The 11,692-nt window shown below is 42.6% G+C and overlaps 1 protein-coding gene across 5 annotated transcripts; it reads left to right on the top strand.

Moving 5' to 3' along the window:
- The first annotated feature begins 1,065 nt into the window (after positions 1-1,065).
- On the top strand, positions 1,066-6,127 carry LOC147615870 (membrane-anchored ubiquitin-fold protein 3-like). 5 transcript variants are annotated; one of them, XM_086778496.1, is made up of 5 exons: positions 1,066-1,206; positions 1,320-1,446; positions 2,969-3,225; positions 3,339-3,509; positions 4,463-5,488. In XM_086778496.1, the coding sequence occupies exons 3-5, from the start codon at positions 3,099-3,101 to the stop codon at positions 4,495-4,497; spliced, it is 333 nt and encodes a 110-aa protein (XP_086634622.1). In that variant the 5' UTR covers positions 1,066-1,206; positions 1,320-1,446; positions 2,969-3,098; the 3' UTR covers positions 4,498-5,488. The 5 variants fall into 5 exon arrangements, with proteins under 5 accessions (XP_086634622.1, XP_086634621.1, XP_086634617.1 ...); XM_086778495.1 differs by lacking the exon at positions 4,463-5,488 and adding an exon at positions 5,495-6,127 and having other exon boundaries at positions 1,067-1,206; positions 3,092-3,225; XM_086778491.1 differs by lacking the exon at positions 4,463-5,488 and adding an exon at positions 5,495-6,127 and having other exon boundaries at positions 1,068-1,206.
- The last annotated feature ends 5,565 nt before the right edge of the window (positions 6,128-11,692 follow it).

Here is an 11,692-nt window from a genome sequence, read left to right as displayed (position 1 = left end):
TTTATAAATTTTATTACTTGTTATGTTGCATTTTCATTCAACTTAAAGCTAAAGCACGTGTCTTGATTGGGACTTTTAATATATATATTTTTTGTGTCCACAACATAACAAATTGTGTGTAGCAAAATATGTACATTTTCTACTTAAAAGACATAATGATAGCGTGAAAGAGCATGTTTGGTGGTTTAACCACCATTAAGGGGAATCCTATGGCTAATTTGAAACATGTTTGATCTTAACATTGGATTTACAAACATGTTTACACATTTGATTGAAGACCTAGAAATGTAAGGTGGTTGGCATATAAATATGCTAGTGTGACAAGTGTTGGATGTAATTCAAATGAGTAAATATGCCAGTGTGACAAGCGTTGGATGTAATTCAAAAGAGTAAATATGCTAGTGGCAAGCGTTGGATGTAATTCAAAAGAGTAAATATGCCAGTGGCAAGCGTCGAATGTAATTCAAAAGGTTAAGGCCGTTAACATGCTAGTGTAACAAAAAGTTATCACATGACCCTTGAAACAAGTAGGGTCTTATTGCTCTTAATATTGGATCCAATGGCCATTTTGGATGAGGCATACGAACTCATCATGGATGTGATGGTTGTAGTCATGTGAGAAATTGATGCCATGTCTTTGCAGAACTAGTATTGCGTTCCCCCATCCTTGCCCCGCCGCGCCGCCCCGGTCGCCCAACGAAAAAGAAAATTAATTGGGTGAACATACACAATGTATTTCTCAACTCACTAGTGAGAAATTGCCCGACGTGATTGGAAGTTGCCCGGCATGATTGGGTTTACACACTTCATGGGAAAGTGAGCGTATTGTCCGTCTACGAGCGAGAAGGCGACGTATGTGACTCTGTGGGGTTGACTTAACCAAGATTAAGGCATGACCAGAAAAGTGAGAAGGCGACGTATGTGACTCTGGGGGTGACTTAACCAAGATTAAGCTCATCTGCTATTAATTTTCCCATAGGCGGCCGACTGTGAGAAATGCAGGTGCAACACGTGTCAATAAGATTAAGGTTGGTTTAGGCAATTATTAAGAAATATTAATGGTGGCCTTAAGCTAGGGATTAACGGAAAATTCTCGCGGTGTGCGTTGAAAGGCTTCTTTCCTCCTCATATTTGACTCCAATGGTTCGCCGTCTGGAGACCGCGTCTTTGATGCTTTTAACCATGGAGCGCTTCTCTGTCTCACAGGTTTGATCTTGCCCCATCTTCTTTTCATCAGAAGAAGAACCCTAACCCTAAAGCAGAGCGCTTCTCTGTTTTCTCTCGTTTCTGAGATCATGCCCTAAACCCTGCCTTTACAGAAACTGTAATCCGCTATCCTGGCGCCTCCCTCGCAGAGCGCTTTTGCTTGATCTCAATCGCGATCATCTAATATGTTTGTTGCGATCTCTCACTGTACGGTCATGCGATTTGCCATAAGGGCCCGAGGTATGTGCCCAATCCCGTTGTAGCGCCAGGTGTTGATTATTGGTGCAAAAAAGACTGTAAATCATGTCATGTAATGGCATTAGTGTTTCGTAATATAGCACACCCTTAATAGGATGCAATCTCCCACACATTGGCATTACTGTTTTGCAATCTAGCCTTAGGGTTCCAGGATCTTGCCTCTCAGGCTTGGAATTACACATAAAGCGTGCCTTTTTCTTTGTTTGGAAGGGATTTTGGGTGGTGGGGGGGGAGGGGGGGGAGGAGGGAGGACCCATAATGACTGCTAGTCCAATCCCCAACCCATAGGACAGCAGGTATATTTAGCCTTATTTTGGTTGGGGAGCCCTGCTTTTTCACAGTCGATGCTGGTGCGTTTACCGCCACACCATGTCTGTTTGTTACGCCAAATGGCCTTTCAGAAAGTCTCATACCTGGCGGATGGATCTTTATGGCTCTATGACTCTCCCCACATACTTGTTGAATGCTCCTGGCCCCACATAGTTGTTGAATGCTCCTGGAACATGTTGATGCTAGAGATTTGTAAGTCTCTAACCGCCTTGTAGAAGCTTCAAGATGTTAGACTGCATATTTGTCTACAGAAACTCCTTGGAACTGTGTATAAGCACTTATTCTCTTATGTTAGGTGGCATTATGGGTAAGTTTTGAACTATGTACTTTCGCACTGTTAGTGATGTGCACCATACATTAGCTCTCTGTTGAACGGCATTTTCTCGATGACAATTATTTTATGTGCTTGAGTTTCAAAGGAACAGTTGTTGGAGGGGAAGGAAGGATGTAGTTGTGATGGCAATATAATGTAGAGGAGAAACTTTGTAAGGCTATGGGTAGACTAATCATTGCCTGACGGCCCACGGGTAAGGGTGGATCCAAACGGCCCCTACGTAGACCACTGTTGTTTTGGGTCAAACAGTGAGGTAAAAGGCAGCCTTAGATTCCTGGAGCTGACTTTGGGCTTCATGGCTTGCCTTTTTCTCTGTCAAAGTATGACACATATAAAGGCTGGAGGAACCATGGTTCTTTTGCTACCCTCTTCATTTGGAAAGAATTCCTGGCAGGGTGCCAAGGTTCTGGTTCTTAGCTGCTTTCTCCCCATGATAGAGGTCTTATTTTCAAAGATACTGAAACATAGGCTGAGGATGGAATACATACACACATACACACCCCTCGCCCCCCCCTCCTCCTAGCGGCCCCTCCACACATTAAAATTAAAAAAACCCTCTTCTCCTCTGGTCACCTCTGAAAGATTCTTCTGTTGGTATGTAAAGTGGAGCTTGTGGCCTTTTCGTTGATCAGTCTTAGGCATTTTTGTTCTTCCTGACTCAACATCTATTTCATTCTCCTCAACTGGGAGGCCCTAATTACCTGTTGGTTTCCACCAAATTCTTCAATGTAATCACAGTTAATATGTGCAATGATTCCAAAATCACTTGCAGAAGTGTTTTGGCAGGATTAATACTTGAGATAGATGCATCATACGATTCATGCCTTCTGTTCATGGCAGAATAACTGGTTGTGACGGGACTTTTGGGATTGGTGGCTCGTGAAGAGTGCAAATATAGTTAGGATTACTGGAAGACTTTTCCAAAGAGTGTTACCAAGTCAACGTTATTGTGCTCTGAATCAGCGGGAGGATGGCAGTGGAGCTATTGGAGCTAAAATTTCGATTGTATGATGGTACGGACATTGGTCCCAACAAGTATGCACTTACTACAACCATTGCAAATCTGAAAGAGAGCATTCTGTCACAGTGGCCTAAAGGTACTGTGCAACAGAAAAGTTAATAGAGCTTTACTTTGTTTTTCCTGCTTATGTACCTTGTCTTGGTCTCACTGGTTTGCTGAGCAGTTTATGCATCTGTGCCTGTTCTGCAGACAAGGAGCATAACCCTAGAACAGTTAATGACTTGAAATTGATCAATGCTGGGAAGATTTTGGAGAATAACAAGACGCTTGCAGAATCTAGGGTACCTGTTGGAGAAATTCCTGGCGGGGTTGTCACCATGCATGTGGTTGTGCGGCCACCTGCCCCTGACAAGGGTCTTGGTATGTGCAAGCACATTTTAATTTTAAATCAAGTGAAGGAGTTTGTTCTTTTCTCTTGGTTGAGATTGCATTTAAAATATCTGTCAGATAAGAATGCTGTAGTTCAGGTTGTCTGGCTTGAAGGGGAGGTTGTGTAGGCTTCATCAGCCCTGGTTTACTTATCCTTTTGTTTGCATCTGCTGTCTTTCTGCTTAATGCCCCTTGCAAGGTAGTGATCATTAACTCGAGACTTGATGTAGATGTCATTACATACATGGATGTGCTACATTTGACATGCTGTACAGTTGGATAGTAGTCATTGTTAATCCCATGTGAGCTGGCCCTGGAAAAAAAATGGTGGTATCCTCTGATGTCATAGTATGCTGAGCGGTGGAGCATACATAATGTTCCTTTGACTCCATCTCCAGTATGGTACATTGAGAACTGTGCTGCCTTGTCAGATTCACCTTTCGGCTTCATTATGGCTGAGTCTGTCCTGTATCTCCGGAGTTCTGACAGAACTCAGTACACATACCTTTGTATGAATGTATGCTCTTATGTGAGCATATATTGATACCAAGTTTTACACCCACTATTGGGCACTGATGATGTTAGTGGGGATGTCATAGTATCTAGTCCATACTATGCATGATGGAGTTGCTGGTTTATTGTCTTGTGGATGACTACCATGAGGTTATAGATTGCACTTTCTTATAAGGCATGTTCTTGGATTCATCTAGGTATATCACCTTTTGGCTTGTCTCTACATCAATGAGCCACGCAGCTGCCCTGTTGGTGTTGCTTAATGCATGTAACATGTAATAAGTGAACCCCAAGGATGTGTGGCATTTGCATAAATCCCTTTGTTGGTGTGAGAAGTTGGTCTTTTTCGTTGTTGTGGGTGGGAATGTGTTAGTTGGACCCACGTCCTACAGATGTACAGCTGGCTGAGGTCTTCTTGACAGCTTCTGCAGGAAAAGATTCAAAAGTCGGAATATTTGCCTGCTGAGTGAATGCCACTGAATTGCAAGTGGTAAACTGCATTCTTGGTTTGTGTGCAAAGGAAACCTTCTTAGAAAAACAGCACTCAGGAGCAAGAGATAGGGAAGTGGTGGTAATCAGCTCACCGCCTAACTGCAGCCAAAAATATCCATTATAATGGGCAGATATCATGGTCACAACGTTCACGTTTTAAACTCTTTCTATGTCTGCAAGGTACATTTTTTAAGTCATGGTCTGCATGATTGCTTCTTGGGCACAGTTTTTGCTTCTAACTATGGTTACTAGGTGCTTTGTCTTAAGTATGGCTGTACCAAAGGATGACCACCTTTCTGGCAAGTTATGCAAACAACATAAAGACAAGGTACTTTTAAGACCGAGAAAGCGTGAGATTCTGAGGGTTCAAAGCTCTCTGCGTCAGTTTTTTGGATGATAGCTAGATTCTAGAGACTGCATTGCAGTGGCCAGGTGACTGGCAACTGAGAACATCTGCGTTGTGGCACACCTGCCCCTTGCGATCGACAGGAGATGTCCCTACTAGATTGGCGTGTGGCTCAACGACATGTACCAAGTGTGTATTGTGTTGTGGTGGCCCAGTTGTCAGACAAACGCTCCTCCCTCTCACCTTTAGACTGATTCTGTTGAGGTGCAATCTATATCCAGTACTTGTTTATTTTATTATTTTGTTACCCTTTGACTGGAGTGTATCAATGAAAGGTAGGACTATGCAAGGAGACTCCAGAGACAGCACATTACCTTCGTCTGCAGTAGCATGACTCTATATCCTGAATTGCAGTTTTGGGCGCTTGCCTTTTCTTTAACTACTTTTCTCATCAAATTGTGAGCCAATAATATGCATGTTTGGTAGCGATGCATGTGATGAAACTTGAACAACAAAGAATTTAGAGATTGAGAAATGTATGAATGAGCAAGAAGAAAGTAGTTTGCATACAATTAATTTCGGATAATTCCATATCTGATGCTAGCTTTTTTTGGTCTTGGTCCAGAGAAGCAGGCATCCAACAAACCCAAGAAGGACAAGTGCCCATGCAGCATCCTTTAGTTATGTGGGTTTTGAAATGCGCATTATGTAGCAGGTTGTCAAAGTGGATTGTACCGACCTAATTAGATCCTGAGTTAGCAGCAATTCTCCTGGAAGTGAGCTTGGAAGGAGGGCTTTGCATGCCCTCCTAAAGAGGGGTATCATCTAACTGCAGCATCTGTTTGAGAAGATTGGCAGGTTTATGCATACACAGTCGGCAAATCCACCTGCTCATGGCTGATCAAGTTTGCCCTCCAGTGTATGGCTGGCACAAGCCCATCTGTATGCATTTCTTCAAAGGGTGGTTGAATCGTGTGTAGCTTTATGCATCTCCTCGAGAAAGCTGTTTTGGAACTGCAAGGCCATCGTGTTCACTTGGCATTGGAAGAGTCTGGACTCAATTGAATTGATTTTTTTGAAATCCCTTCTAACTGGGAGGGCATGTCCTGTAGCAGTTAACTATTCTCTCTCAGCACGACAGACTACTTAATTGAAGCTTTCTGCCTGCCAAAAGAACAGGCAGACGCACCTGAAGGGTAACTGAAGGTTAAGCCTACAATGACAACTGGTGAATTGGTTTTCCTTGAATAAGATTCTACACATCGAGTGACTGTGGTGTGCCTATTTTTGACTCTCTCTCTCTCTCTCTCTCTCTCTCTCTCTCTCTCTCTCTGTATGGTGAGGGTTCTTTTTCTCTGTAGCACCCCGCTGGGCACAGCCCATTGTCCAGGTGGTGTTCTTTTTTTCCTTGGGGGGCGGAGCCTTTTTATAGTCTGCGATAGCAAAGAAGAAGGCGTCAATGATCTCTTCTTCTTAATCAAGGTAGGTGCCGTCGTTGATGATGAGGGTGGTGTTGATGAGAGAGAGAGAGAGAGAGCTAGTTTTAGTTAAGATTCCGTCCCACTGCTCGTAGCTGCACCCGTGTATGAAGATCCTACCTCTGCCCACAACTTACAGCCAAGCTCACCAGTGCCCCTGCCACAGCTTGTAGCTGAAGCTCCTGTCCCTGGCCTTTGTAAAGTCCATGATAGCAAAGAAGGCGTTAATGATCTCTTCTACTTAATCAAGGCAGGTGCCGTTGTTGATGAGGGTGGTGTTGATGAGCGAGAGAGAGAGAGAGAGAGAGAGAGAGAGAGAGAGAGAGAGAGACCTAGTTTTAGTTAGGATTCCATTCCACTGCTTGTAGCTGCACCCGTGTATGAAGATCCTACCTCTGCCCACAACTTACAGCTAAGCTCACAGTGCCCCTGCCACAGCTTGTAGCTGAAGCTCCTGTCCCTGCCCACATTTTGTAAGGGGAAAATGGGCCTCTTCCCAATGCATTGTAGACAACAAGAAGAAATAAAGAACTCAGTTGATAGTAGTATGGATGCCTTCACAGTAAACCCAGGACCTCACTTGCAGCTAAAGACCTCCACCAGCTGTTCAAGACTAGCCCTCCGTCTCAGTGTCTGCAGTAGATTCACTTCAGCTGCTTCTTGACTTTTGGTACCTCTCCAGATCTTCAGCAGACGTCTCTGACCTTTGGCACCCCTCCCGAAATCTGCAGTGGGCTTCATGTAGGTAAATTGGAACCTTACAACGCTACCCGGCACTAGGTAAACAGATGCGGTCCTGATCCTCCAGGAGCAGATCAACTTGCTGTGCACAGAGAACACAGAGCTAGGAACTCAAATCAACTAGTTGCAAAAGTGAGCCAAAGAGATGGAGAAGAGCCCACCCATTGGAGCAGATGTTCGCCGCTTTCTGTGAACCCCTAGAAGGAGCAATTCGAATCAACTCTCACACACAAGTTAGCAAAGTTATTCGACCTTGAGCTCAAGGAAAAGCATCAAAGATAAAAGCTAGCATTGAAGGTGTGAATTTAAGGCTTTACCAAAGTGGGTTAAGGAGGGTCAAATCTTCACAGGAGACTTGGAAGAGCTAGCGAGATTAACACCAATGACAGTGTGCAATGGAACAATACATACAGATGCCACTGAGCCATGCTCAACATGAGGAAAAAAAGGTGATAGTTTCTATGTTTATAAATCACTTAAGCAATGTAAAATTGTGGACGTTAGAGGACCTCACTGCAACACCTGAAAGAAAGCCACTGAACTATGAAAAGTCGGGGAAGCTAGGAAGAATTGAACATGAGAATGCATGGATACTGACTATTTATGAGTGGATGATTGGCTATTTATGAGTGGATGGTTAATTATAGCTGCATGGATTTGTGGGAGTGAGTCCTAGCCCTTGGCTCGGGGGAGGTCTGTGGACGCGGACTGTGGTTCGGTGGTGAGCTTGCTTGCACCCTTCTACAACTGTACTAAGTTCTAACCTTGTGTTTTAGGGTTGATCCTTGGGGGATCTTACAATCAATTATCCCAGATTTTGGAGTTTTTTTGATGACGAGGTGATACTAGCTGATTAGGAGGTTTTCTTATGTTGGATCACCTTCTCAATTCAATGGACACGTTTTTAATTGATGTTATGGGCTTGTAGTGGATGTAGTTGGTAGTACAGGTCTCATAGACCCTCCTGTGGCCATTAAAATCTCTCTAAAATGCGTTGCGTATGCATGATGCACATCTGCTTGCACATTGTATGCTAATGCATTAGAAAGTTCAAAGCATAAGCTTTTTGTAAATAAAATTATGCCTACTTAGCAACCCATCTAATTCAAAACCGCCTCATTGATTCTCTATACATGATTTATAAGTGACGTTGAAAGACACCCTTGGTGAAGAAGATATTTATCTAGATTTGTGGTTTTTTAGCGTAGCATTGTGTACCAGGTTTTTCCAAACTCTTCTACCAGTTAGTACCATATTGAAGGCATTCAGTTCTTGGTTTCAAGTGTTGCTTGTGAAAAGCCCTTCATGACATTGAGTGTATATGCAACAACCCATGGATGGCATGTGTATATATATATGTATGTATATACACACACACACACACACACACATGCACGTGTATGTATACATACATACATACATACATATATATATATATATACACACACACATATATATATACATATATATATACATATATACATATATATATACATATATACATATATACACACACACACACACACACACACACACACACATATATACATGCATACGTATATGTATACGTATGTATACATATACATATACATATACATATATGCACACGTATACGTATGCGTATATATACATACATACCTACATACATATACATATACATGTATATATACATATATATGCATATGCATATACATATACATATATGCATACGTATACGTATGCGCATACCTACATACATATACATATCTATATACATATACATACCTATATACATATACATATACATATATATATACATATATATATATATATATATATATGTATATATATATATATGTATATGCATACGCATGCGTATATATATATATATGTGTGTGTGTGTGTGTGTGTGTGTGTGTACACACACAGATGTTAACCTTGGAATCTCTGGTGTGAATATCTCTACACACGGTCACTTTTTATCCTATGTTGTGATAGGGGTTTTTTCCTTGTGTGAACACACTCATGTGTGTTAGCCACATCAGTCCAAGGACTAGGGCTTCTAGTATTTTGTACTTGACACATTCGCTATCATCATCGTTGAGTACTTTCAGCTATCACAGTCTTCTCTCGTTCTTTGAGCTCGTGTGTGTCTGTGTGTGCATGTGTGTCTGTGTGAGTGTGCATAGCAACGACTCCCCGAATGTGGAAGTCCAAAATCCGAATGCCAAATGCAAAGTGCCGAAGCAGAAAGCCAACTACTAAATGGGTAAACTTGACCAGGAAAGTAAACCCGACCAAAGAAGTAAACCCAATTAATTGCTGAATACAGATAGCCGAACATTGAAAGCGGAAAGCTAAGCGCCAAATGCTGAAAGCTGAAAGCTAAAAGCCTGAAGTCGAATGGTTGAATGCGAAAAGATGAAGCCAAGAAACTAAACCTAGCTAAGACTGAAAGCTGAGCTACTGACGTGTGAGCCGCAATCAAGTGCTGAAAAGCTGAATACAGACAACCAAGCATTGAAAGTTGACTACTGAAAGCCTGAATGCTGAATTCAAATGCTTTAATGCAGAATGCTTGAAGTCGAATGACTGAATGTGAAAAGTCGAACGCTGAACAACCGACTGGACAAAGCCAACTAACACAACTAATGAACACAGAAGTCCGATGCCAAAAGTTGAAAGCTGAAGGTTGAATTGATGATCGAGCAAAACCGACGGATGCAACTGAATGGTTGATCGAGCACAACTGAAGCTGAATGCTGAATGTGTGTGCTAAAGTTGAATCTTGATTGAGGAAATCTGCTGACCATGCCAAGTTGACAAACACAGCTGAATGGTTGATCAAGCAGAATTGACAGACGTAGAGGTTTAGTGCTGAAAGGAATGTTGAATGGCTAACCGGGCAAAATCAATGGACGTAAAAGTCCAATGCCGAACTTTGAAAGCCAGTACTCAAACAACAGAAGATAATGAATGAATACGAAAATCCTATGCCGAAAGCTTTTGAAAGCTTGAGATGAGAGTAGTGCTAGTGTGCGAGGTTGCCTAGAATGTACGACAGCATAAAGGAAAGTTGACCAATGTACATAAGGAGACAAAAACCCTAGAACTGTGTGAGAAGTGCAAAGTGCAAGAGCTTATTGATACACCGCTCTAATAGGAGGCCGCCAATGTGAAGGGCGTCGAGGCCAATAGCAAGATGTCAAGGCGAGAGCAAACGCGAACGCCGATGGTGGGTGCCAACAACTGAATGCAAACACAAGATCTGAAACCAAGGCTCTAAAACGTTGCTCTGATACCAATGTTGGATATTTTAGCTTTCGAAAGCTGATTCAGTCAGTCGATTCAACGTTCGTCCGTCAGTTGATCGGTTATTAGTTGATTCCACGCCCGTCACTCAGCTGGTTCAGCATCCGTGCGTTCGTGAACTAGTTTAGTATCTGTCCGTTAGCTGGTTTAGCGTCCGTGCATTAGTTGATTATACGTTCGTCTGTGAGCTAAATTTGACTTGATGAGTTTGCCTTTAGCTTTCGACCTATTGATTTCATGCCAGCTTTTGATTTGTTGATGCTACGTCAGCTTCCGACCTATTGACCTGCTGATGTTACGTCAGCTTTCGACCTGTTGATGCTACGTCAGCTTTCGACCTGTTGACGCCACACTAGCTTTTGACTTGCTCACTTGCTAATGCCACGTCAGCTTTCGACCTGTTGCCTTGCTGATACCACATCAGCTTCCGACTTGCTGATTCCATGACAGTCAATTTCGCACTTGTGGATTCCACACCACGTACGTCGACTCTGCCTGCAGCTTTCAACCTACAGATTACTAATTTGGTAATTTTACACATGCATTGAGCAGACATTTGAGGTACTTTGAGTCACTTGAAGCTACTATTTGTGCATGATATCTTCACTTTGCATACTCCTTTGTTATTTAAAATGTCTGGAAAACACCAGTGATTTGTTTGGCATGTTGTCCGTTGATGATAAGTTGGATGGCACCAACTATCCCATGTGGGCATATATGATGAGATATGTACTGGTGGTAAAGAACTTGTGGGTGTATGTATCTGGTGCCGACTTAAGGCCTACTGGACCTACATCCGCTGTCAGCATGTCAAGTGGATCCACTGATTCTGGTTCTAGTGGACGTGTACTGCCTGCACCTATTTCTCCTACAATAGAACAGCTCAGATGGGATGTTAAAGATGCGCACACACATGCCTTGATTGCTCTCTCCTGCAAACAGCAAGTCATACCTCATATCCGTTCATGTACTTGCTCTCTCTAAAGATGCATGGGATATACTTGCCTCTCTGTATCAGATTCGCAATGAAGCTCGAGTTGCCTATCTACGAAAAAAGCTTGACTTGGAGCATCTAACTGAGGGTGAATCTATGGATGCCTTTCTGACCCGTGTCAAGGATCTGAGAGAGCAGTTGATCAATATCGATGAGGTCATACTTGACAGTTCGCTTGTCTCTACAGTTCTCAATGGCTTGATTGAATCCTATAAGGGATTTTCTACCACTCTACCTCTTGATGAAGTGGAATATAGATTTGTACACATTTGATGAGTTGGTAGCTCTCTTGTTATAGGAAGAGTAGTCTCGTTCTCCA

Source organism: Cibotium barometz, chromosome 39 (genome assembly GCF_041138505.1).
Source record: "Cibotium barometz isolate CiBa-2024 chromosome 39, ASM4113850v1, whole genome shotgun sequence".
Taxonomy (NCBI): Eukaryota; Viridiplantae; Streptophyta; class Polypodiopsida; order Cyatheales; family Cibotiaceae; genus Cibotium; species Cibotium barometz.
The sequence above is the reverse complement of the archived record's forward strand: the minus strand, read 5'-3'. Positions and strand labels throughout refer to the sequence as shown.

Coding starts and splice junctions, on each gene's coding strand:
- LOC147615870 (XM_086778495.1), top strand. CDS start 3,099: ATGGCAGTGGAGCTATTGGAGCTAAAATTTCGATTGTATGATGGTACG. Junction 3,226..3,338: donor TCTGTCACAGTGGCCTAAAG/GTACTGTGCAAC, acceptor CCTGTTCTGCAG/ACAAGGAGCATAACCCTAGA. Junction 3,510..5,494: donor TGCCCCTGACAAGGGTCTTG/GTATGTGCAAGC, acceptor GTCTTGGTCCAG/AGAAGCAGGCATCCAACAAA.